Source organism: Orcinus orca, chromosome 2 (assembly GCF_937001465.1).
Source record: "Orcinus orca chromosome 2, mOrcOrc1.1, whole genome shotgun sequence".
In the NCBI taxonomy this organism is placed as follows: domain Eukaryota; kingdom Metazoa; phylum Chordata; class Mammalia; order Artiodactyla; family Delphinidae; genus Orcinus; species Orcinus orca.
In genome coordinates this window covers 105,788,420-105,816,328 of record NC_064560.1, presented here as the reverse complement: position 1 = coordinate 105,816,328, position 27,909 = coordinate 105,788,420, and the positions used below count along the sequence as shown (strand labels likewise).

The following is a 27,909-nucleotide window of genomic DNA, read 5'->3' as shown; positions in this document are numbered from 1 at the left end:
TATACACATACACACACATATATACACACATACACATAAACATATATACACGTATACACACACATATACACATATATAAACACACACACATACACGTATACACACACATATAAACATATATACATGTACACACACATACACATATATAAACATACACACATACACATATAAACATATATACATATACACATATATATGAAAAACAACAGGAGCTTCCTCTTAGAGTCAACTGGAGTGCACACAGCCTCCTGTGAAGAGGGACACCAGAACAGCTTCCTCGCCTGCAACTCCACTTTAGTTCTCCACGACCAACCCTGCTCCCCAGCAGGCTGGCCCGTCATCATGCATCCCCTTATTTACCTGCATGTCAGAGTTGGTAAAGCTGCAGGCCGACAGGTAGTTGGTGTGCATAGCAACGGACTTCTTTTTGGCAGCCATGTTTTCATTTTTGTCAAACGTCAGTGGATACACAGAACACTTATTATCCAAGCCACTAGCATGGAAAGACAGAAGTGTCAAATGTTAACATAGGGCAGTAGAATATTCATATGCTTTCTCATTCACACAAACTTTTCAAATGGTTTTCCTTTGGCAGTATCATATGCTATAACCTTTCCCTCAGCTTTTACTTTGAAGATTTTCAAGTGTACAGTAAAATTGAAAGAGAAAATAGTACTATGAACACCCAGATCTCTTCACATACGTTCACTAACTTAACATTTTGCCATATTTGTGGGAGCAAATTCTGAACCATCTGAATACAAGTGGCAGACATGACACATTACATCTAAATACTTCAATCTGCAAATTTACATCTCCTAAAACTAAGAACATATTCTATAATCACTAACTCATTATCACATCTGCGAAAACAAAAATTCCAAACACCGTTTAATAAGCTATCCATATTCAGTCTTTCCCAACTGTCTCCAGGATCCAGGGCCCATTTAGATCCACACATTACATTCTGTTTTTATATCTTTTTTAGAACTTTTAATGGAGAACAGACACATTTTTTTGGTTGTTTATAATGAGAAAACTTAGGTCAGTTGTCCTACAGAATGTCACACAGTCTGGATTTGTCATGTTGTTTCTTAATGGTTATATTTAAGTATAACATTTTTTTAAAATTTTATTTTATTTTACTTATTTTTGGTTGCATTGGGTCTTCATCGCTGCGCATGGGCTTTCTCCAGTTGCGGCGAGCGGGGGCTACTCTTAGTTGCAGTGCATGGGCTTCTCATTGCAGTGGCTTCTCTTCGTTGCAGAGCATGGGCTCTAGGTGTACGGGCTTCAGTAGTTGTGGTACACGGGCTTCAGTAGTTGTGGCTCGCAGGCTCTAGAGCACAGGCTCAGTAGTTGTGGCACACGGGCTTAGCTGCTCCGCAGCATGTGGGATCTTCCCGGACCAGGGTTCAAACCCGTGTCCCCTGCATTGGCAGGCAGATTCTTAACCACTGCGCCACCAGGGAAGTCCCTCAAGTATAACATTTTTAACAATAATATAAATGTGATATATAAAGGTGATATTGTGTTCTTTCTTTCTTACTGCTTCACTTTAAGAGGCTTGCAATGCCTCTTGTGTCAAGATTGGTGACGCCAACTTTGATTACTTGGTCAAAGTGGGGACCACCAGATCTCTCCATGGTAAGGGTGATTTGTTTGTAATTACAAGCATATTTTGTTTTATTGCGCTTTGCTTTATTGCATTTTTACAAATTGAATGCTTGTGGCAACCTGGCATCAAGCAAGTCTATTGGTGTCAGTTTTCCAACAGCACTTGCTCACTCTGTGTCTCTGTCACATTTTGGTAATTCTCACAAATATTTCAAACTTTTTCATTATTGTTATATTTGTTATGGTGATCTGTGATCAGTAATCTTTGCTGTTACTATTGTAATGGTTTTGAGGCACCATGAACCATGCCCATGTAAGATGGTGAACTTAACCGATAAATGTTGTGTGTGTTCTGACTGCTCCAACTGACTGGCGTTCTTCTCTCTCTCTCCCTCTCCCCAGGCCTCCCTATTCCCTAAGGCACAACAATATTGAAATTAGGCCAATTAATAACCCTACAATAGCATCCAAGCATTCAAGTGAAAGGAAGAGCTGCATGCCTCTCACTTTAAATAAAAAGCCAGAAATGATTAAGCTTAGTGAGGAAGGCATGCTGAAAGCCAAGACAGGCTGAAAGCTAGGCCTCTTGTGCAAAACAGCCAGGCTGTGAAAGCAAAGGAAAAGTTCTTGAAGGAAATTAAAATTGCTGCTCCAGGGAACACATGAGTAAGAAAGCAGAACAGCCTCATTGCTGAAAGGAAGAAAGTGTTAGTCTGGTCTGGATAGATGAAACCAGCCACAACATCCCCTTAAGCCAAAGACTAATCCAGAGCAAGGCCCTGACTCTCTTCAATTCTATGACGGCTGAGAGAGGTGAGGAAGCTGCAGAAGAAAAGTCTGAAGCTAGCAGAGGTGGTTCATGAGATTTAAGAAAAGAAGCCGTTGTCCATAACATGAGTGCAAGGTGAAGCAGCAAGGGCTGGTGTAGAAGCTGCAGCAAGTTATCCTGAAGATCTAGCTAAGATAATTAGAAGGTGGTACACTAAACAACAGATTTTTAATATAGACAAATGAGCCTTATATTGGAAGAAAATGCTATCCAGGATTTTCACAGCTAGAGAGGAAAAGTCAACGTCTGGCTTCAAAGCTTCAAAAGGCAGGCTGACTCTCTTGTTAGGGGTCAATGCAGCTGGTGACTTTAGGTTGAAGCCGATGCTCATTTACCATTCCCCAAATCTTAGGACCCTTAAGAATTATGCTAAAACTACTCTGCCTGTGCTTTATAAGTGGAACAATGAAGCCTGGGTGACAACACATCTGTTTACAACACGGTTTACTGAATATTTTAATCCCACTGTTGAGAACTACTGCTCAGAAAAAAAGATTCCTTTCAAAATATTACTGCTCATGGACAATGCACCCAGTCACCCAAGAGCTCTAATGGAGATGTACAAAAGATTCATGCTGTCCTCATGCCTGTTAACACAACATCCATTCTGCAGCCCATGGTTCAAAGAGAAATTTTGATTTTCAAGTCATTCTTTAAGAAATACGGTTCATAAGGCTATAACTGCCATAGATAGGATTCCTCTGATGGATCTGGGCAGAGTAAGTTGAAAACCTTTGGAAAGGATTCCCCATTCTAGATGCCATTAAGACCATTTGTGATTCATCGGAAGAGGTCAAAATATCAACATTAATACGAGTTTGGAAGAAGCTGATTTCAACCCTCGTGGCTGACTTTGAAGGGTTTAAGACTTCAGTAAGGGGTTCAAGACTTCAGTGGAGGAAGTAACTGCAGATATGGTGAAAACAGCAAGAGAACTAGAATGAGCAGTGGAGCCTGAAGATGCGACTGAATTGCTGCGATCTTATGATAAAACTTGAACGAAGGAGGAGTTGCTTCTTACGGATGAGCAATGAAGGTGGTTTCCTAAGATGGAATATATTCCGTGAAGGTGGTTGAAATGACAACAAAGGATTTAGAATATTAACAGACTTAGTTGATAAAGCAGTGGCAAGTTTTGCGAGGATGGACTCCAATTTTGAAAGAAGTTCTACTGTGGCTATAATGCTATCAAACAGCACTGCATGTGACAGAGAAATTGTTTGTGAAAGGAAGACTCAATCGATAAAACAAATTTCACTGCTGTCTTACTTTAAGAAATATCCACAGGCACCCCAGCCTTCAGCAACCACCATCCTGCTCAGTCAGCAGCCATCAACACTGAGGCAAGACCCTCCACCAGCAAAAAGATTAAGACTCATTGAAGGCTCAGTTGATGGTTAGTATTTTTTAGCAATAAAGCTTTTTTTTTTTCTTTGCAGTATGCGGGCCTCTCACTGTTGTGGCCTCTCCCGTTACGGAGCACAGGCTCCGGACGCACAGGCTCAGCGGCCATGGCTCACGGACCCAGCCACTCTGTGGCATGTGGGATCCTCCCGGACTGGGGCACGAACCCATGTGCCCTGTATCGGCAGGCAGATTCTCCACCACTGCGCCACCAGGGAAGCCCAGCAATAAAGCATTTTTTAATTAAGGTATATACATTTTTTTTTAGACATAATGGTACTGCACACTTAGACTATAGTATAGTGTAAACTTGACTTTTACATGTACTAGGAAACCAAAAAATTTGTGTGACGCACTTCATTGTGATATTTGCTCTATTGCAATTGTCTGGAACCAAACCTGCAATATTTCCAAGGTATGCCTGTAATAATAATCTGTGGTGTGACACCTTTAGGTCATGTTAATATCCTGTTCCCAACAACCATCATACAATGGCTTTAGCATGATTATCCTTGCTTGAATAAAATATTACTTTATGGTACAAAATGGTGATCCTCTAATTTGATAATTCCTTCTGCATTTATCAGCTGATATTTTTCTGTAAAGACAAATCCAATCCCTCCTCCTCCCAGTATCACTGCACACCCATGGATTCTTTTTTCTCTTCAACTGGGTTATGATCCATTACTACCATTATTCCATGTGATGCTAAAATTATCCCAATTTGGAAAGTTGGCGGGGGGCCCTTCAAGTGGCTCCTGTTTCTGTTTGATAAGGTTCCATTAATATGACTTGAGTGTTCCCTTGCTTTCTGGAACAAGAAAATATCCTAGGCTCACTTTACTCTTTTCCTGCCCCAGACCTACAATCAGTCTTACTCCAAGGAGCTCTGCTTCCATTTAGTGGGGAATGACATTTAGGAGGGGCATTCCCTTCTGAGGCCCTGGGGAACCTAGGGGACCCCTTTGCCTTTCCAAATGCTTGGAGGTGCAGGTGTAGACTTGGGTAGTCTCTTACCAGTAACTAGCTTTGGCAGCATGTTTATAGATGGTGTGAGTGGGAATGATTTGCACTTGGCTGTGACAATGAACCAGCATGCTTCAGACTATGGGCTTCCCTGACTCTCAAGGTGAAACATGTTCTCTTATTCTGAAGCTTCAGAGTAATTTCTGTAGCTCTGTCGGGATACTCACTCACACTTGGGTTTATTTGCATTGCTATGAGAAGCAGAAAGGTTTTGCAATGTGATGCATTTGGTATTGCATCTCTGCTTTAGTACCGAACTCATTCTGTGACCTTTGTTATGTTTTTTAGCCTCTCTAAGCCTCAGTGTTCTTAACTATAAAATGGAGTGGATCCCACTCACCTTTCACAAGGGGCTGTTGTGAAGATAATATAGAGTTCAGAATGGCCCTTGACACATGATAGAGGCTCAAGAAGTGGTCATTATTGTTATTTTTTTATTCTTCCTTGGAGGCAGGTACTACGTTTTATTCATCTTTGAATTTCCCTAGGACACCCAGTCCAGTGCCTTGCACACAGGTGCTCATAGCAAGTGTACAATACCTGAATGAAGGCTTCTTGGTGATATGGCTTCAAATAAAAAATACACATATATGTATATAAAATCAACTGACACATTTTTTTGAGAACGGAATTGTATAAATACTGGTAGAGTTTCAGCTTTCAAGTTTGGAACCAACTGAGAGATAGACCCAGAGGAAGAGAAAAACACCCTTTTGTCACCTGTAACGACATTTAGAGAATATGACATAGGTGTGGATCTGTGTGATAATGGAGTTACAGGGATGTCACAAGCCATAGCTGGGAAACACTATGTTAGATTATCACTGGAAACTGAAAACGAATCGCGGCATGGTCTGACTAGGGCAGATGGTGCTTTTATCTAAGATGAGCACTCAGTCTTTCTCAGTTTAGTTTTTCTGCTCTCTCCTCAACCATGGGACTCCCGATATTTTAAAAAGTGCTTTCCCAAATATTCACACCTTGAACTTCTACTTTGGTTTTTATATCAGCCTGTAAGACAGCCAATGCAGACCTTGACCATCTACCACATGCCAGGACCCGGGAAACAGAGATGACAAGAGATTAAGGCGCCAGCCATTCCTCCACTCTGTACTCTCTCTGCACCGGGTGTCACCAAAAAAGCTGTTTACCTGGGCCTTGTAAAATTATTCTCACCCCTGACTGTCCCCCTGTCCTCCTGGAAATCCCTCCACTGGGTTTCATGTAGTGAGGGTTAAAATAAGAAATAGCCTACAGAATCATTTTCTGAACTACTGTTGAAGACATTGTGTGCTATATTATTATATTCATCATATATCACAGAAGGATATACCCAATGTGTTCTTTTTGTAATTTGGTGCTAGACATCTGATATCTCAATAGCAAATATTGAGAAATTTATATAACCCATCCAACGCTATGCATTTGCTAGAATTAATGCCCGATTAGAAACATATTACCCGAGGGTTTTTTTAAATGTAGAGTATTTATCATTCCTACTGAGTACTGAAGAATTAACCTTACTTAATGGAAGGTCTGGCCTTTGCCCTTCACTACTGGGAGGTGATCTCTAAGGCCCTGGAATGTCCTGTCTGTTGGGAGTGTCTTTGCCTGGGGTTTTGGCCACTGGACAGTCTAACACTGTGATTTGTGATGGAGGTTTTGGGACACATCCTGTGAGTTCTCACCTCTGACGGAAGTAGAGACTAAAGATATTAACCTGACCTCCAGGAGAGAGGTCATAGAACAGTATTTTATGGCCAACAGGACATGTGAAACGCTGCTGTGTCACCCATACTTACCCGCATGCAATGGCACATCCCGATGGGGCATACGCACACGCCATCACCCACGTGCAGGGCATCGTGACCGCGTGCTCCTGCAACACAGCACACACCACGCACGCAATGAACGAGGGCACTTCTACACAAACGTCAGTTTGTACCAAGTAAAATCACTGAAGCATCTACCAAATTACTTTCTAGTCTCAAAGGTCAGTGGTTTGGGCTGAGACTGATGAGGAGACTCAGATCCTCTATAATCAACCAAACTTTATGTCCTACATTCTAAAAGTTAAAAATCTCAACTAGCAAAAGAATATCCTTAACGTCTTACTTCTTTCTTACTGTTATACTCCCCCTGCTGTTCTGAATGAATACTGGGGCTCATTTTCTTTGAAAGATCTGTCTGAATTTCATTTCACTTACGTATATGCTTCACCTTATTTACTCAGATTCCCTCTATTTTAAAAACGTGTTCTTGAATCTTTTTACATGTATGTTACAAGTTTGTTTACCTGTGAGTGAGTATACAAGAGCCTCTGTCCTCTGTGGGTCTTAAACCATTCCTGGGCAGGTAGGAATGGGGGTGGGCTTGGGGAGGGGGATTAGAGTTGTGCTCTGGGAGAAAAGGGAACCTGTAACATGGAAGCATTCAGAGGAGGTGTAAGTCCTCGGCTCCTGGCTGGGGTCTGAGTCACCCGTATTCTCCTGCACGCATATAAGCAACTAAGGCATGATTCAAAAACTTCTGAGTCTGTGGCCCTATTTCCATGGGAGCCATGGGCCCTGGACCTGGTTCTAACACCAGCGAGACGTGCAGCCTCACACAGGCTGGCCATTGTCTTACCTCATTCTCCTTCTCCGTCTGGGAAGGGAGAGGATGGGACTAGATGGTTTGTAAAGTACATTCAAGTGCTGGTCTTCTTTCCTGTTATAATTCTCTGTGTTTTTGTGGGGAGTCATGGGCCTTGATACTGCCTGTCAAAGTTCTTTGTCACTCACGGAGTAGTAGCCCTTCAGACATCATGAATAACCTACTTCCACGAATGAGTGGCCACTCTCAGCACAGGGCATCCCGGCCCCTTTGCTGACAAGTGATAACTATGGCCCTGCCAGGGGCCACAAGCGGCAACCCAATGGCTCCCCAGACATCAGGAGGCGTGTGCTCTACGCCATGCTAAGGCATAAGCAGAAGCAACCCCCTAGCCCCACCCCTGAAGATGCTGAGGAGTTCTGGAGAGGCAGAGTGATGTAGAGGAAAGCCCTCTGCAAATTGTTACGCTGTCATTTTTATTATTCCCCAGGGGCCTGACCATTCCAGACTCTGCTCTACAAGATGGTTCTGGGCCCCCTTGAGCAGGTTGTATAACAACTGCCTATTATGACACTTACTGAACACATTCAATAATGCGGAATAAGGACGCTGTTCAATTTGAGACAGATAATAGGTTTCTTTTTTATACAGTGAAAAGGAAGACTTTCTTTCTAAGTAAACACTGGAGTCCATATTTAATATACAGTACTTGTTACTGCAAATGCCAACACGATGCAGGCATGCAAGCACACCTACACATAGATTCTGGCCTTTCTGTTTCATTACAAGTCTAAACTTAGGTCTCACTTGGGGCAGTACATGCCTATGCCAGACTTGCAAGGGGCTGAGACTCCACGGCATCCCTGTGGAGAGCAGTTTAATCCCACTGAGGTCTCAGCTCCCCACCCACTGTTTGCTCAAGTCCACGTGCTATGGAGTCTAGTCGAAGACAAAGAGGGGAGAGGAAACTGGGGGTTGGGTACCTCTTATCATCAGCCAGAAGAAAAATCCTAAATGCAGTAGTAGCATGTGTGAATGCGACAAGTTTCGGGGCCATGCCCTTCCCTGTTTCCATATCGGCACCCTCTGTGTTCGCCCTGCATGCTCTTCTCTGGGCGAGGGGTTCGGCTCAAGAGAGGAATGAACGCTACAGTGGGCTGCTGAACCATCCGAACATGGGTGGGCTTTCGTCAGGTTTGCACCCCCAAATAGGCTACTGAAGGGCAGGGAGACCAGTAGTGGGGTGCTTGGAGAGGACGAGGACAGGGCTGGGGTTCTGAAGTGCCTCAATCCACCAGGGACAATGCCTTACCTTGTTAGTAGTGAAGGAATCCCACACGATCACCTTCCCATCCTGGAAGGAAATGAGTGAACAGTTGAACAAGCTAGAGGTCACCACTGGGGAGATGCGGGGGGGAGGGGCAGTATAGGGGTAGGGGATGAAGAGGTACAAATTGTTATGTATAACATAAGCTACAAGGATATATTGTACAACACAGGGAATACAGCCAATATTTAATAATAAGTATAAATGGAGTACATAACCTTTAAAACTTGTGAGTCACTATACTGTACACCTGTAACTTATATAATATTGTACATCAACTACACTTGAAGAAAAACAGAAAAGAGTGAACAGTTCAAAAATTGTCAACAAGCCCTAACACGTTAACTGCTGAGAACCTCATGGAAAGCCAAGTCCAGCTGGGCAGTGCCAAGTGGAAAGCCAGAGCAAGTATCTGGACAATCAAGACCCTCCAACCCATCCTTGAAGAAATGCGAGTAGGTGGCGACAGCACTTTCCAGCATGATGCAAGTCTCAGTTCTCAACCTTGCATCCCTTGTGTAGATACAATGACAGAAAGCAACACTCAGACACTTCTTTTATGCCAATTATAAACCAAGCACAAATTGTTGGTAAACTGTCATCACCATCGTACCCCGAATGTCAGTAAGTTATACAGGGATAAGGTAAAGCTGAAATTACTTTCAGATGCCTGACAGTAACTAACGGTCCCCCCACCCCACCTCCCCAGCCTGTCTTCCCTACCATTCGCCTGAGTCCACGTTCCCTGCAGGACCGTGTAAGAGCCCCACCCTACTCTTCACCCCCCCTCCCTCTGTGGAAGCTGTGGAGGGGGACTGGGTGGGCCTGACATCAGTCTGACTCCCCCAGGTGCTCAGGGACATCACAGCCTCACCCCCACCCACCCTGCAAAACAACATGGGACTCACACCTATGATGGTGGGGGCCCCCGTGAGCAGCTGTTCCGGAAACAAAGAGCACTCCCTGTGGAGGGTGAGCTCTGGGCGATGCCACAGACAACACGGCCACTTTCACTGCGATCCGCTCTGCAGCCCCAGTAGGGGGTGTGGGGAGGGGCTATGATGCCATCTGTTTGTAACGCAAACCCATCAGAGGTAAACCCACGTAAGCCCCAGTGACTGCAGCGCAGTCGTCTACCCAGAATGTGGTGTGAGGGTTGTCTGGGCCCCCAGGCTCCCGTTGGCAGTGGAGGGGGACGGCTGAGCCGACCTCCTTCAGCACGTGGGTCCCCCCCACATCCTCAGGGATGGAGAATCTGCAGTCTCCACTGCAGGCTTGATTTTTTTTAATCACTCAAGCCACTTGGAGCCAGATCTGGTGAGCGAGGTGAATGCCACTTAGGGGCGCCAGCAAGGTCTGAGTAATGAAAGTGACACAGCTGCCTGCTTCACTTGATCTGATGGAGGGTTTCCATATTCACGCTGCGTGGGGCTGAGAGGCCGTGATCAAAGGCAAAGTCGGCGGTTTGGGGCCTTTTAAGACTCCTAAGCACATTTGTGCTTCTAATTTTTCTGACTAAACGCCCATACATGCTGTGTGGGTGAATTAGATAACAGAGCAGAGGGCTGCGGCGGGGCGGGGGGTAGAGACTCAGTGTATCACCCAAGTCAGCGTTCCCTTCAGAGGCTTCCTCCACCGCACAGCCCGCCTGCCTGGCTCCACCGCCCACCTACTGTGCGCTCTGGAGAGAGAAAGGCAACCAAGAAGCTAAAAGCAGTCTCATAACTAAATGTGGTCCCTCCGTGAGCACAGACACCGGGGGCCTACGTACCTGGAGAGACTGTGCCTCCACCCCAAACCCCAACCCACTCAGTCAGGCAGATGAATTTCCTGCCTTTTAAGGGAGAAAGGCTGCTCTGAGTCACTCAAAGTCTGTTCCAGAGCCCTTCTGCTGTTTCCCACCTTCCTCCCTTCCCCCACCCACCTCTCCGACTCCCTCTGCAGTAGAGGTGGATGGATGGAGTCAGTCAGCAGTGCTGAAGCATCCCTCCTCCTCTCCCACCCTCTCTAGTAAGAGTGGTACACGAGCGACAGAAAGTCCAACATATGGCATCCTTTTAAGGATTAAAAAAAAAGTCTAAAAGGCTAGGTGGCAACATGTACATCTCAACAACCACTTTGTAAAAAGGAGCCTTTGGAAAAAAGTCTAGAAAGAGGTGCTCTAAGATAATAATGATTGTAACAGGGTGGTAGGGGTAAAAACCTTTTCTTTTTTCCAGTTAAATACATAACTGATACATTAAATATTTTTATGAACATTAAAAAAGCAAGTGCAACGTGATATACTAGATTTGCAGGTAATACAGGAGATTAATAACACCTGTCCTATCAAACATAGTACCGACAGAGATATTAGAACTCATGGATTATTTAGAATATTTACAGTTTTGATACTTAAAAGGGTTATAAATAAAAACCAAATTTTCCTTTGAAAAAGCTGGACTAAAGGCAGAGGCAGGGGTTGGGGGGGCGGTAAACTGGCCATAAAAATATATGACTTCAGTTTATGGTTTTATGTTCAACGAATGTAACATCAAAATAGACATAAAAAGCATTAAGCAGTGGTGGCTAGCCTCCTGAAAGACATGTCCTTGTCCAGGCCCCTCCGTCATTATATCGGTGTTGGTCTGTGTGACCATGGAATGCAGAACGGAAGGAATGTCACTTCTGAGGCCAGGTCATCAAAGACAGCACGGTTTCTGCCTTTGTCTCTCTCTCCTGCTCTGGTGGAGGCCAGCTACCATGTCGTGAGCAGCCTGATGGAAAGGTTCATATGGTGAGGAGCTAAGGCCTTAGCCAAGAGCCATGTGAGTGAGCCATTTTGGAAGGGAGCTTCTGCCTTAGCCAAACTGTCTAATGACTGCATCCCTGACCAACATCTTGACTGCAACCTTGTGAGACACCCTGAGCCAGAACTATCCGGCTGAGCTGCTCCTGATTCCTCACTCTCAGAAACCATGTAAGATACGAAATATTCACTGTGTAAGTTGTTAAACCTGGGGGTAATCTGTTATGTAGCAGTTTAATAACTAATACATAAGATGTAAAAATAAACCATGTCAGCTATATAAAATGAATGAAAAAAGTATACTTCACAAAATACATAGTTTAAATTTGTTCTTTAAGGCATAAAAACTGCTAAACTCTTAAACTGAAAGAAGCCACAATGGCACTTCAACCACTTACGCCCTCCACTTGGAGAAAAAAAAACCCTAATTTAAAAATGGTTTCACTTACAAATAAGACCTTGAAATATACTCAGGAAGAAAATGTTTGAATGGTTTGTAAAATAGAGTTCATAATATTTCAGTTATTACTAATTTCAAATCTACCCAAATTAGTGAAGTTTTCAAGTACGCCAGAGAATTCTTACCGGGGTAACTCGTGTCCTTTGGCGAACAGGCAGAGACATAACATTCGGAGAGGGTCTTTTGAAAAGGACGGCTCTTTCCCTTCAGCTTACAATCAGAAATGTGCCCACCATCACCTGACAGGTGTGACGTACCTGCGAGGAGCTCACGATCCTCCTCTTATCCTTGCACCAGTCCATGCACAGAACCTTGTTCCCGTGGCCTTTGAGGGTCCTTCTGGTCTTCATGACAAACTGCCCCAGGGCCTCCACGCGCTCGGCCACCTGGTGCACTGCAAGGACAAGACACACTCAATCCCGTGACCAAGGACCAGGTCTGAGCCACAAGTTGGCACAGGGAAGCCATCGGCGCTTCACTCTCCTGCGCTTTACCCTATTGCCCTCGCGATGCTGTCTCTTTCAAGCTCAGGAGAAGGCAGAGACACGCTGTCATTCTCTCTGTGTTTAAGACCCTACATTTATAACATATAATATCGTGCATCAACTATACTTCAATAAAAAATGACCCTGTTTTTCAAAGCACTTCCATATATGCACGTTGAGGGAATAAGGACAGGACTGCCTCATATCTGCAAAGCTCTACATAGAACTCTCCCACTGAAGGGCCACAGCTCTGCAAGGCGGGCAGGTAGGCAGTGGAGTGAGATCGCTATTCCCTTTGAATGGGTGAAGAGACTGAGGCTTACAGAGGTTATCCGGCGGATACGAGTTCATACAACTGACCAGGAGCACAGTGGGGAATTCTGGTTCTTTTACCTACTACTTTCCAGTCACAGGGACAAGTGACTTTACAGAAACCGTCCTATCAGGTGCCAGGACGTGCACCATCTGCTCAACAGCAGGCCCTGTGTTTCCTCACTGGTCCCCCCCATGCCGGGCACGGGTCTGGGACATGGTAATTGCCCAATCCACGTGCTGCAGGAAAGAGCAAATTGACTGACCCTCCAAACAGTACACTGTGGATTTACTGAAAACTCACAGGGCGGGCAGAGATCAACGCAACATTCCACAAGTCTGAACACATGATCTGCAGAAGGTACATACCTCAGGAAGGCACTCCAAAAATCAATCTCTCAGGGGCTGGGAACATAGCCTCTTTCCTGAGGTCAAGGGAGAGCTTTTGGGGGGGCTTTTGGAGAGGCTGTCAGAGGGAGACAAGTTCACGCGAAGTAGCAGAAAGGGCCCCAGAAACCGTCCAGTCCATGCCGTCATTGTGGAGGTGAGGAAACTGAGGTGGGGGTCACATGGCTTCTGTGCCCTTGTGCGGCGCCACTCCCTTTCAGGTTGGAGGCTGCGCCGGGCTCCTAACCCCAGCTCTGCTTCTCCTTCCTCTAAATCTCTCAGCTGGGCCTTTTTCTGGGCAGGTGGGGAGGAGGGAAGGGGGCATTCTAGGCCGGGGGACAGCCCCAGGAAAGGTGTGGTGTCTTGGCACAGACAGAACACCACGGGTAGAGAGAGGCAAGGCACCGGCTCTGGCCTTCCCAGGGAGCTGCTGGCGCTCGCTGGGGAAGTGCCCACCTCCCTCACTTGAAGCCTGGGCTGAGGGGCTGACTCTGTGCTTTAACCCTTGTGACAACAGTGCCCCTTCTCAGGAAATCCTTCCTTCCTTCTTCCCTCCCCTCTTCCCTTCCTTCTCTTTAAACACTTCAGTGTGTATTTCTTGAAAACAAGGAAACTATCAAAGTCAGAGAACTGACACTGAAACAATACGATGTCTAATCTATAGACCTTATTGAGATGCTCTCCTTTGTCCCAACAATATCTTTATAGCAAAAGAAAACCTAAGATCACGTGTTGCAGTCACTGGTCGCTTTCCTTCCTGTCTAGTTATTTTGTTCCCCAACCTGGGCTTGTCTGATGCTTCCTCAAGATTAGCTTTGGGTAATGCACGTTTGACAGGGACACCACAGACTAGCGCTGAGGTCCTGCCCTGAACACCTGTCCCATCAGGAGGCAGCCCGCTAGTCCCATCACCAGCAATGTTTACTCGGATCATTTGGTCAACGTGGCGTCTGCCAGGGTTCTCCACTGTACAGTTACCATTTTGCCTTTTGTCATGAAAAAGTACTTTGTGGGGATGTACTCTGAGAATATATAAATATCACAATACTCCTCAAACTTGAATACCCTACTTTTAACATCCATTCATGATTCTTGCCTGAACCAATTATTATGATGGTTGGTAAGTGGTGACTTCTAATTCCATCATTCCTTCTGCATTGTTTAGTTGACTTTCTAATATAAAGAGGAGTGTTCCTTCTTCCCCAATGTATTTATTCATTCGTTTACCTTAGTAGGGACTCATGGATTCTCACTTTATTCAAGAAGTTATAATCCTTTACTACTATTTCTTTTGATGCCCAACTCATCCCTGATTTGCTCAGTGCGAGCCCTATCAGGCAGGCTCCCGAGACCTTCCCACACGTCCCCATCATCCTCGGAGCACGTCTTCTTGCGGGCTCATGTTCCCTCCCTGCCCTAGCCCTGGAAGCAGACATTTATTTCTCCAAGAAGTCTTGGTTTCTTTTAGTTGCCCCATTTCTTTGTGATGAAATAAAAATGAGAGAACAGGTTAAAAGTCTCTGTGAAAACCCACGCTGTAAAAAGTACTTGCTAAACTTTATAAAGTGCTACACGAGTGTGCAATTATTATGCCATCGCTTCTGCGAAGACATCGCATTCTTTATTGCCACCAACGGCATGTTAGTCTTTTATGGAAACATTCTTTACAAAAACGTATTGAATGCAATTTAAAAACAGACTGAAGGTTTCTAATTTCTTATAGGCCTTTTACACAAGCCTATACCAGCTCAGAGCTGTCAGCATATTCTAGTTAGTATTTTACTTTGAAACTTCATACCAATATTAGTGCTGCTTCCCCCAGTTCAGCATTAGGACAATCATAGCCATTTAATGTCACTCTTACCAAAAAAAAAAAAAAAAAAGATGACTCACCAACCAAAACAGGGCCTCCCTGCAAAGCAAGAATTTGAACACATCCCAACTATTAATTATTTTTTCCTCACTGCATTTTCTCTTCCCATATATAGATTCACTCCCAACCTACTCTATCCTGTTTCTATCTGCCAAATCTCACATCTGCTGAATTAAAGACTTTTTTGAAAACTTTAAACACTGGAAAGTAAAAACAAAACCCAAAAAACTGGGAACGAGTGGAACATGCTCTGTAACTCATTTGTGGGAGCTTGGTTCAGGACAGATGTGGCTTCTCTCCTTTGCCTTCTGATGAACCATGCCTTCAGGATTTAACTTTTTCTTTTTTAAAGAAAGAAATGATGAACACGGCTAGCTGGTTTCTATAATAATAACTTACTAGAATAGAATGATAGCCTGTTAAGAAATTCCACTAGAAGGTAAGTGGCAGGAGGATGGAGTGCTGTCTTGTTGGATCTCCTTGGAGCATTCACTGCAACAGAGCGGTCAGGAGCCCGGGGTCCGGGTCACAGTCCTGCACAGTCGCACACCAGCTGTGCAACCGTGAGCCTCCGCTCACCTTCCTGCCCCCTCGCTTCCCTCATGGGGTTGTTGGGACAACTATCCCAGCCTGGCACAAAGGGAGCACTCAATGAATGTTAGCTATTACTCTCCAGCTTGGCACACAGTGGGTACCCAGTAAATATTTATTGAAAGGATAAAGGGAATGCTCAGTGATTACTAAATTTCAGTCAACTGCAGCAATCCTAGGCAGCAGGTTTTGGTGGGCTAACCTAACTTTTCAGCCCCTTTCCCTTCTTTTTCTGTACCTCTCTCTACCCCTAACCCATCATCTCTGCTTCAGCTGCCAACCAACTCCTAAATTTATCAGCGCAAACTTGCTAGTACTGGCAGTGGGAGCCTCACTCGTTTCCTGATCCAAGGAGTCCGAATCCATGGGATGGAGCCAGGATGCTGCATTTCCACATACTCCCCAGGTGAGTTATACCCACTAAAGGTGGAGGTGGGGCAGCTCTGAGAAGGTTCAGAAAGGCAGCTTCTTGGATGGGAGGTGGGGCGGGGAAATGGGGCAGATAAGGGGAGGATTCCAGAGTCTGTGGTTGAGAACACAGCGATGCCTCAAACCCCAACGGACAATTCAGAAAGGAGCTGGTTGGGGAGAAAGCCATAATTCAAAAAGATACGTGCACCCAGCACCCATACGTGCACTGCAGCACTATTTACAATAGCCAAGACATGGAAACAACCTAAATGTCCACTGACAGAGGAATGGATAAAGATGTGGTACATATATACAATAGAATACTACTCAGCCATAAAAAAGAATGAAATAATGCCATTTGCAGCAACATGGATGGACCTAGAGATTATCATACTAAGCGCAGTAAGTCAGAAAAAGGCAAATATCATATGCTATCACTCATATGTGGAGGCTAATTTTTAAAAATGATACAAACGAACCTATTTACAAAACAGAAACAGACTTATAGGTATTGAAAACAAACTTATGGTTACCAAAGGGGAAACGTGGTGGGGAGGGATAAATCAGGAGCTTGGGATAACATACACACACTACTATATATAAGACAGATAACCAACAAGGACCTACTGTATAGCACAGGGAACTCTACTCAACATTCTGTGATAACCTATATGAGAAAAGAATCTGAAAAAGAATGAATATATGTATATGTATAACTGTACACCTGAAACTAACACAACACTGTACATCAACTATACTCCAAATAAAATTTAAAAAAGAAGAAATAAAGGAGCTGGTTGGGAATTAAGATGGTAAGCGCTCTTTCTTATGAATGATGTGCAGGTAGGGTAGTTGCTGGAAACTGAAAGCCATGGCTGGAACTCAAGAAGAGGGATAGAGCTGGAAGTATAGGCTAGTAACTGTCTACTGCTTGAATGATGTTTCCCTCCTATGCGCCAAATGCTTGGGTACACAAAAGAAGAAGACAGTTCCTGCTCTTACTGGGCTCGCAGTCTGCAAGGCATGGACAGGCCAGCACACAGGTAACCACTGCAGTGTAGTGAGAAGGTAGCTAACAGAGGTGTTGGGGAGCCGAGGGCAACATGGCTGACTACGCTGCAGGTGCAGCCATTGGAGGAGACGTCACAGGAACCTGGTTTTGAAGGATGCATAGGAGTTGGGGTAGGGAAGGGGGAGGCAGGAAATTAGTTTCTTACCATTTACTTTTGTTCGTTATTCAGTAAAATGGAAGACATGACCTAATCCATGGGGTGTGCTGTGGTTTAATAGGGAAAGCAAATTAAAGTGCTTAACGATATTTGGCTGGCCAGGAATCAAAAATGTACAGGTGGGGACTAGGGCTCTGAGGACCAAAACACTGGAAACAACATGACCTGGAGGAAAGAGAGCTTCTGAAATGGAAGGGCCATGAAATGTCAAACGTAATTACCTGTCATTTTTAATGACGGCAGAACATTCCACTTATGAATATACCATTAACTAAAAATCCCCAACCAGTGGACACTTACTTTGCTCCAGGGCCACTGTGATACCCTTGCATTGCATCACCTCCTTAGATAAATTCCAATTTGTGGCATTGCTGAGTTAAACAGAAAGCACATTTTTGAAGGCTTTCAATGCCCATTGCCATTATCCATCATTTACTGTGTGTCTCCCGCGTGACAGGTGCTGGGCTGAGAGTCTTACACGTGGTCTGAGGTCACAGGCTTTATCTCCATTTCTACCAAAAAGAAAACAGGCTCAGGGAGGCTAAGGACCTTATGCACACACAGACTTGGGCCTCTAAGGACAGATAAACACCTCCCATCATGGGGTAAACTCTGGGCAGGTGGCTGTGATTCTTTAGAAAATCAAGGACTAGGTGAGGCAGTGACAAAGGCTTCCTGGTCCAGAAGACACCCCAACCTTGGATCCCTCCCACTTCCTGATGTAGCCAGAGCAATGGGTCATTTAGACCAAGAGTCAAGAAACCCGCCCTCACCTGGCTCAGCCACCACCTGGCAGGGAGAGGGGTGCCAAGTCAGAGCCAAAAGAAACCTTAGCAACTCGACAAGCAGTGCCCAGCATCACTCCCAGGCACCCTGTGCGGGGTGTCCTGTGTGCAGGGCTGAACCCTCCCTGCCCGGGGCCTGGGGTCAGGCAGTCATGTGGAGCAGTTGTTTTCAAACTTCTATTTGAGTTGCACAAGGCTCCCTCCCCCTGCCTGCTTCCACTTTCTCTCATAGATAAAATCTTACTAGAAGCCCAATCTAGAAACGAGACAGAGCAAAGCCAGGCTGGTGAACAGTCGAGCGAGCTGCTGGGTTCAGAGGCGCTTCTGCTCTGCACACCTCGAGCCCAGGGGCTCCCAAGGTCCAAACAGCAAGCGTGCAGGCCGACGTAGGGCGCCAGCCCTGTCACTCCTCAGAAAGGAAAATGAGGCCTGAGAGGAGGGCACACTTATAAATTAGAGGTAAACAAATGTGTCCTCTGAGCCTGTACCCTCCTCTTTAAAACGAGGGTGTGAAGAGTTTATCTATGGGGCCTTGGAAATGACCTGTAATACTGGCTTCAGACAAAGATGAACTTTTCATCAAGATGTGGCTTCCCAGGGTATACGCCCAGTAGTGGGATTGCTGGGTCATATGGTAGTTCTATTTGCACTTTTTTAAGGAACCTCCATACTGTTCTCCACAGTGGCTGTATCAATTTACATTCCCACCAACAGTGCAAGAGGGTTCCCTTTTCTCCACACCCTCTCCAGCATTTATTGTTTCTAGATTTTTTGATGATGGCCATTCTGACCGGTGTGAGATGATATCTCATTGTAGTTTTGATTTGCATTTCTCTAATGATGGGTGATGTTGAGCACTCTTTCATGTGTTTGTTGGCAATCTGTATATCTTCTTTGGAGAAATGTCTGTTTAGGTCTTCCGCCCATTTTTGGATTGGGTTGTTTGTTTTTTTGTTATTAAGCTGCATGAGCTGCTTGTAAATTTTGGAGATGAGTGGATAAAGAAGATGTGGCACATATATACAATAGAGTATTATTCAGCCATTAAAAGAAACCAGACCAGTCCCTCCCATCAAGCCTCTTAGACAGCCTCATCCACCAGAGGGCAGACAGCAGAAGCAAGAAGAACTACAATCCTGCAGCCTGTGGAACAAAAACCACATTCACAGAAAGACAGACAAAATGAAAGGCAGAGGGGCTATGTACCAGATGAAGGAACGAGAGAAAACCCCACAAAAACAACTAAATGAAGTGGAGATAGGCAACATTCCAGAAAAAGAATTCAGAATAATGATAGTAAAGATGATCCAGGACCTAGGAAAAAGAATGGAGGCAAAGATTGAGAAGATGCAAGAAATGTTTAACAAAGACCTGGAAGAATTAAAGAACAAACAAACAGAGATGAACAACACAATAACTGAATTGAAAACTACACTAGAAGGAATCAATAGCAGAATAACTGAGGCAGAAGAACGGATAAGTGACCTGGAAGACAGAATGGTGGAATTCACTGCTGCAGTGCAGACTAAAGAAAAAAGAATGAAAAGAAATGAAGACAGCCTAAGAGACCTCTGGGACAACATTAAACGCAACAACATTCGCATTATAGGGGTCCCAGAAGGAGAAGAGAGAGAGAAAGGACCGGAGAAAATATTTGAAGAGATTATAGTCAAAAACTTCCCTAACATGGGAAAGGAAATAGCCACCCAAGTCCAGGAAGTGCAGCGAGTCCCATACAGGATAAACCCAAGGAGAAACATGCCGAGACACACAGTAATCAAATTGGCAAAAATTAAAGACAAAGAAAAATTATTGAAAGCAGCAAGGGAAAAACGACAAATAACATACAAGGGAACTCCCATAAGGTTAACAGCCGATTTCTCAGCAGAAATTCTACAAGCCAAAAGGGAGTGGCATGATATACTTAAAGTGATGAAAGGGAAGAACCTACAACCAAGATTACTCTACCCAGCGAGGATCTCATTCAGATTCGATGGAGAAATCAAAAGCTTTAACAGACAAGCAAAAGCTAAGAGAACTCAGCACCACCAAACCAGCTCTACAACAAATGCTAAAGGAATTTCTCTAAGTGGGAAACACAAGAGAAGAAAAGGACCTACAAAAGCAAACCCAAAACAATTAAGAAAACGGTCATAGAAACACATATCGATAATTACCTTAAACGTGCATGGATTAAATGCTCCAAACAAAAGACACAGGCTTGCTGAATGGATACAAAAACAAGACCCATATATATGCTGTCTACAAGAGACCCATTTCAGACCTAGGGACACATACAGACTGAAAGTGAGAGGATGGAAAAAGATATTCCATGCAAATGGAAATCAAAAGAAAGCTAGAGTAGCTATACTCATATCAGATAAAATAGACTTTAAAATAACGAATGTTACAAGAGACAAGGAAGGACACTATATAATGATCAAGGGATCAATCCATGAAGAAGATATAACAGTTATAAATATATATGCACCCAACATAGGAGCACCTCAATACATAAGGCAACTGCTAACAGCTATAAAAGAGGAAATCGACAGTAACACAATAATAGTGGGGGACTTTAACAACTCACTTACACCAATGGACAGATCATCCAAAATGAAAATAAATAAGGAAACACAAGCTTTAAAAGACACAATAGACCAGATACATTTAATTGATATTTATAAGACATTTCATCCAAAAACAGCAGATTACACTTTTTTCTCAGGTGCGCACAGCACATTCTCCAGGATAGATCACGTCTTGGGTCACAAATCAAGCCCCAGCAAATTTAAGAAAATTGAAATCATATCAAGCATCTTTTCTGACCACAACGCTATCAGATCAGAAATTAATTACAGGGAAAAAAACGTAAAAAACACAAACACATGGAGGCTAAACGTTACTAAATAACCAAGAGATATCCGAAGAAATCAAAGAGGAAATCAAAAAATACCTAGAGACAAATGACAATGAAAACACGACGATCCAAAACCTATGGGATGCAGCAAAAGCAGTTCTAAGAGGGAACTTTATAGCTATACAAGCCTACCTCAAGAAACAAGAAAAATCTCAAGTAAACAATCTAACCTTACACCTAAAGGAACTAGAGAAAGAAGAACAAACAAAACCCAAACTTAGCAGAAGGAAAGAAATCATAAAGTTCAGAGGAGAAATAAATGAAATAGAAACAAAGAAAACAATAGCAAAGATCAATAAAACTAAAAGCTGGTTCTTTGAGAAGATAAACAAAATTGATAAACCATTAGCCAGACTCATCAAGAAACTCATCAACAAACAAGTCCAGGACCAGATGGCTTCACAGGTGAATTCTGTCAAACATTTAGAGAACAGCTAACACCCATCCTTCTCAATCTCTTCCAAAAAATTGCAGAGGAAGGAACACTCCCAAACTCATTCTTTGAGGCCACCATCACCCTGATACCAAAACCAGACAAACATACTACAAAAAAAGAAAATTACAGACTAATATCACTGATGAATATAGATGCAAAAATCCTCAACAAAATACTAGCAAACAGAATCCAACAACACATTAAAAGGATGATACACCACAGTCAAGTGGGATTTACCCCAGGGATGCAAGGATTCTTCAATATACGCAAATCAATCAATGTGATACACCATATTAACAAATTGAAGAATAAAAAAAAAAAAAAAGAAAAGAAACCAAATTGAGTTATTTGTAGTGAGGTGGATGGACCTAGAGTCTGTTATACAGAGTGAAGTAAGTCAGAAAGAGAAAGACAAATACCATATGCTAACACATATATATGGAATCTAAGAAAAAAAAAATGTCATGAAGAACCTAGGGGTAAGACAGGAATAAAGACGCAGACCTAGTAGAGAATGGACTTGAGGATATGGGGAGGGGGAAGGGTAAGCTGCGACAAAGTGAGAGAGTGGCATGGACATATAAACACTACCAAACGTAAAATAGATAGCTAGTGGGAAGCAGCCGCATAGCACAGGGAGATCAGCTAGGTGCTTTGTGACCACCTAGAGGGGTGGGATAGGGAGGGTGGGAGGGAGGGAGACGCAAGAGGGAAGAGATATGGGAACATATGTATATGTATAACTGATTCACTTTGTTATAAAGCAGAAACTAACACACCATTGTAAAGCAATTATACTCCAATAAAGATGTAAATAAAAAAAAAAGAAAAAGAAAAAGATGTGGCTTCCTCTCAACTTTCAGGGAATAGTTTTGCTATTTATTTTATAATCAGTGCACACAGGAACCTAAAGTAAAATGTAGAACGTGGAGGTCAATACACAAGAACTCAAGCCATGTAACTTCATAAAGTGCAATTATGCAACAGCGTCATTCCTGTTGTTCCATAAGGCCGTGAAAAAATAACCCCAGCATGAACACGCTCTAAAATTTCCCTTAAAATGAACACTGTGAAATTGATTGTAAATACAGAACACAAGTTCAAAGACATATGAGAGGTCTTAAATACGAAAACAGAACTATTTTAAAAATGATCTTGGGGGCTTGCCTGGTGGCGCAGTGGTTGGGAATCTGCCTGCCAATGCAGGGGACACGGGTTCGATCCCTGGTCTGGGAAGATCCCACATGCCGCGGAGCAACTAGGCCCGTGAGCCGCAACTACTGATCCTGCGCGTCTGGAGCCTGTGCTCTGCAACAAGAGTGGCCGCGATAGTGAGAGGCCTGCGCACCGCGATGAAGAGTGGCCCCCACTTGCCGCAACTGGAGAAAGCCCTCACACAGAAGCGAAGACCCAACACAGCCAAAAATAAATAAATATTTAAAAAAATGATCTTGAATAACTTACTAAATTTTGCACCAACATACAGTCTTGTGATGGCCACAATTTGGTAGAAGATCAAAGGAATCAAGGAAGAAAACTTATCCAAAGCTAATTTTTGAAAACTCATTCTGTCTGATTCTACCCCAAGGTAGAATGGGGTGGGATGTATACAAAACCCTCACACACCTGGATGGAAGGAAAATATTTATAAGCACATTACCTCACTTGTGTTAGAGATTTTTTTTAACATCTTTATTAGAGTATAATTGCTTTATAATGGTGTGTTACTTTCTGCTTTATAACAAAGTGAATCAGTTATACATATACATATGTTCCCATATCTCTTCCCTCTTGTGTCTCCCTCCCTCCCACCTTCCCTATCCCACCCCTCTAGGTGGTCACAAAGCACCGAGCTGATCTCCCTGTGCTATGCGGCTGCTTCCCACTAGCTATCTATTTTACGTTTGGTAGTGTTTATATGTCCATGCCACTCTCTCACTTTGTCGCAGCTTACCCTTCCCCCTCCCCATATCCTCAAGTCCATTCTCTAGTAGGTCTGCATCTTTATTCCCATCTTCCCCTAGGCTCTTCATGACCATTTTTTTTCTTAGATTCCATATATATGTGTTAGCATACGGTATTTATTTTTCTCTATCTGACTTATTTCACTCTGTCAGAGATTTTTGAATTGCCCCAAAACCATAAATTAGCCACAGACAAAAAAGCCTGAATTCCTGAATTAAAAGTTGGAAGGGTTAAGTTATGGTATAGCCTTTATGATGGAATACTATATGGTTCCAAATCATAATTTTTAAATACTGACATTAAAAAGAACTGTAAAATGGCATGAGGAGCTATTCAATCCATTGGGTTAAATTAAAACTAGACTCATACAAAAAAAAAAACTAAACTCAAACTATACCTACTACAATCCCAAGTATGCTTATAAATACATACACAGACATGAAAACGTAAGCTATAAAGTCCCAAGTAAGCTTATAAACACACACACAAACATGAAAACATCAAAATATTAAAAGTGGCTACCTCTGGGTGGTGGGGTTATGGATGACTTGTTCTCCTGTATTTCTGAATCTGCTACAGTGGCGTTAGCGTATTATGACAGTTTTCTAGCAAGAGGAAGGGGCGGGGAAGTGAAAGGCAAGTTTGCTTTCTGCTCCTTCTGACACCACAGGCCACACATGGAAGAGCAGCCGGAAGCAGATTACTCTGCTGGGAAACTCACTTTTATAAGCCTCAGTACACGCAGCATATTTCCTTAGAACGTGGAAAAAGTGGATCAACATATTTGCTTCAGACTAATCCAGAAATACGGTTTTCCTAAATTTCTCCTTACACTGTAAAGTCAGAATAGTCCAAGGCTCTAGCCACAAGTTCACAAAGTTACACTTAGAACACAAAGAAAAGGGAATAGTATCAGATGATAAATCCTATGGTTTCCCATATTTAGTCTGATTTTTAACCTAAAGACATTACACAAATCTTTTTTGAGCTGCTCTGCTCCTAGATAATAACAGAATCTTCCCCAAAGGAGCTGGGAACCGGAATGAAGTCATCCCCAAACAGGCCCACAAGGCTGCCACATATGTTGGCCAAAATGAACACGGCCTCCCTCCTGCTGTCTGCTTTCAGTCTGTCTTGCAGATCATTTGTCCCTTTAATTTCAAGTTGAGGACTCTTTAAAACTGAACTCTCTCCTTTTCTCTGGATCTTGACTCCCATTTCAGTATTCATTTTTTATTATAAAAGCAATAAATGCACACATGTGTATAAAGTAAAACGTACCTCTACATCCCCCCACTCCCCTCTCTAGAGATAACAAGCTTCCTGTGTCTCCTGCCACAAATTTAATGCATATACAAGCAGCTCTTGTTTAAGCTAATGAGACTATATCATACACACTGTTGGGCACTTTTTTTTTCTTACTCAATACTGACACCTCTTCACACACACGCACACAGATTTAGTTTTTCGTTTCTGTTTTTTTTCCATTTTAATGTGACTCTCAGCCTTCTGAGAGACCGTCTAGCATGTGAGAAGGAGAGCTGTACTCCCCATTTGCCCTTAGAGTAGCTGCATAACCTCTGGGAAATCCCTTAACCCTTCCCTGGATCTCTGCTGCTACTTCAGCCCCAAGGAAAGGGGAGAGGGTTGTTGGGAGGGGAAGAAAACTTCTTGTGCCCGAAAACTGAGGCTGAAGCAGGTGACCCCTCTAGTTTCAAGAGCTGTGTGATAGGCCCTCCCAAAGATGTCCACATCCTAATTCTCAGAACCTGTGAATATGTTACCTTATGTGACAAAAGGTGCTTTGAAGATGTGATGAAGTTAGGGATCTAGAGATGGGAAGAGTAGTCTGAATTATACAGGTGGGCCCAATGTAAGTAATTACAAGGGTCCTTATAAGAGGGAGGCAGGGGAATCAAAGTCAAAGAAAGAGATGTGATGACAGAAATGAGGTTGGAGTGGGGTGGGGTCACAAGCCAAGGCATGCAGGCAACCCCTAGAAGCTGGGAACAGCAAGGAATGGACTCTCCCACAAAGCCTCAGAAGGAATGCAACCCTTCCGACCCATTTTAGATCTCTCATCTCCAGAACTATAAGAGAATAAATTTATGTTGTTTTAAGACACTATGTTTATGGAGATTTGTACAAGAGCGATAGGAAACTAACACAAGCTGCCACCTCACAGTTCTAAAATGCCTGAGAATCCAACAAGCGAGCACCTACCCATGGGAGAAGGTAAGCAGAAGGTGATGACGGAAAACATGTGGAGAGAAGCAGGAAATGCTGGAGGAGTGAGGGGGAAGGCAGGGCAGGGGCCCGAGGCCTGGGGCTGTGGAGTTTGATGTAGGCTGGCTTCCCCTTAGGCCACCCATAAAAGCCATTTCCTGTAGTTAAAGTTGGCCCAGGGTCTGACTGGGGAATGAGGGTCCAACAAAATGGATGCTGGTTTGAGGGTCAAAGGGATGGGAGCTGAAGAAGTGAGAGTCTGAAGTTCAGTTAAGGTCTCTTTCCTCCAAGTTTATGCTCTGTAGTTTTGTTGTGTTGAGTTTTTTACAGCAAGAATTTGGGCAAGTCAGAGCTAACAGAAGGCTGAACAACTGTCCTGGTTTGCCCAGGACTGAAGGCTTCCCAGTATGCAAGGCTTTCCATTTTAAAACCAAGAGTCCCAGGTGCACCAGGATGACTTGGTCACCTTGGCTACGGCCTAAAGACCTTTCCCCGACCAGGGTAGGGGCTACAGGGCAACCTATGATTTAACATCACCAAAATGCAAAAACGCGCATGCTCAGGAAGAGGCTGAGAGACTGGAAGAGAGAAGAGCCCAGGGATCATGGAGATCTCTGTGGGAGAGACTGCGGTCACAAGAGGAGAAGCAGTGCTGCGTGCTTACAAGACCCCGGGGGGCTGTGACGGAGTGACTCTCCTGTTCACCCTTGTGGATCCTGAAGACACCAGGGATAGGACAGGGCTTAGGGTCAAAAGGAAGGCTTGAGCCATGTGCCGTAGTCCTCAAAAACGGAGGGATCCTGGCTGGGGGGTCAGGAGACAGCAGCATGGAGAGGGAGATCAGTTGAATGCTCGGAGCCTCAAAGGAACAAGGGCTTTACATGAGAGTGGAAGAGAAGTGGTCCGGAAGATACAGAGGGAATAAAGGGGACCCTGACCACATGGCTTCTGGTCTTTTCTACTTAAAAATTCTAACATATGAGGGTGGGGATAAATCCTTCCACTGTGGGTCCAAAATTTGGCTCCGACCACTGACAGCACTGCATTCTCGGCAGGACAGAGGTTCCCTGTTGAAAAGCTGCATCTTGACCATCGCTCTGCCTTAGGCAATTTACCAGATTCACGGAAAAGCCTGAAAAATATCCCAGTGGGCAGCCTTTACTCTCCACAGCGTTTCTGGAGAGTGCCCTCTGCACTGAGCACTAAGACGTTTGGCAAAAAAGCTGAAGTGAGGATGGGCTGGAGCTCTGATTGGCTGGGCTGGAATCCTGGGTCCACTACTTACTAGCTGGGATCTTTCGGCAAGTCCTTTCACCTCTCTGTGCCTCAGTTTCCTCGTCTGTAAAATGGAGAAACCAGACGACCTACCTCCGAGGCACTAACACCATGCTTGCAGCATCGTCACTATCATCTGCAGAGTGTAGGAATTTGCAAAGGGAAATGGGGCAGACCCATTATCCATTCCCTTCTTCTCTGATAACAGAACCCAACTTTGTTTGCGGATGGCAGCGTACTCAGCTCACTTCTCCCTTTCTCAGCCTCCCTTGCTGTAGCCATGTGACCTAGTTCTGGCCAATGAAGTGCAAACAGAAATCTGTTGGGGAGAAAGGAGGTTTCTGAAAAAACTTTTGCCTTCCTGAAAAGAAGGAGAAACAGAAGCTGGTGCCCACATTCCCCCTTCTTCCTGCCCTGGATACGGAGGTGATGCTGGGCGCTGTGGCAGTTATAATCGTGGGGCAAATGCCAGTGCTCTGAGGTAGTGGAGACAAAAGAAGCACGGGTTCCTGATAGCACACCGGGCAGCTGAACCAAAGCTGACAATCACCTACCCTTGTCCTTGTTAAGAAACATAACTCCCAATTTGCTTAATTACTTTATTTGGGGTTTATAGCTAATTGTAGCTGAATACATTTCTAAATGATATAGGGGCTTAGCCTGCCTCCTACAAAAGCACAGCACATTTGAAATTCAGGTCACCTGCTTCTATCAAGTGATTTTTTTTTTTTTTCCAAAGAAAGGAATCAGGTGCTAAAGGACCTAGCATAAACCCCGTCTTTCTTTTCCAAAGTGAATGTAGAGGGGTGGTGCCAAAAGAGCAGGATCACAATGTATAGGTGTGCCTGAGAACACCACGCATGAGGAGGCCCTGTTCAGCAAAGGGGAGCTGCCACCCTCAGGGCTGAAAAGGAAGCAGATGAAGCCGCTTCCCCAAGCCTGGCCTGAGCCCAAGCACTACTGAGGAC

General features: G+C 44.1%; 1 protein-coding gene across 6 annotated transcripts in view; it reads right to left on the bottom strand.

Annotated features, from left to right (window-relative positions):
• Window positions 1-27,909, bottom strand: part of GNB5 (G protein subunit beta 5) — a 52,946-nt gene that overhangs the window by 17,820 nt on the left and 7,217 nt on the right. For all 6 annotated transcript variants that reach the window (XM_049706004.1, XM_049706005.1, XM_004281667.3 and 3 more), the window contains 4 exons: window positions 12,304-12,440; window positions 8,784-8,825; window positions 6,679-6,755; window positions 361-493 (listed from right to left, as the gene is read on the bottom strand). In XM_049706004.1, coding sequence (XP_049561961.1) covers window positions 361-493; window positions 6,679-6,755; window positions 8,784-8,825; window positions 12,304-12,440 — 389 coding nt within the window. The remainder of the gene's footprint in view (window positions 1-360; window positions 494-6,678; window positions 6,756-8,783; window positions 8,826-12,303; window positions 12,441-27,909) is intronic.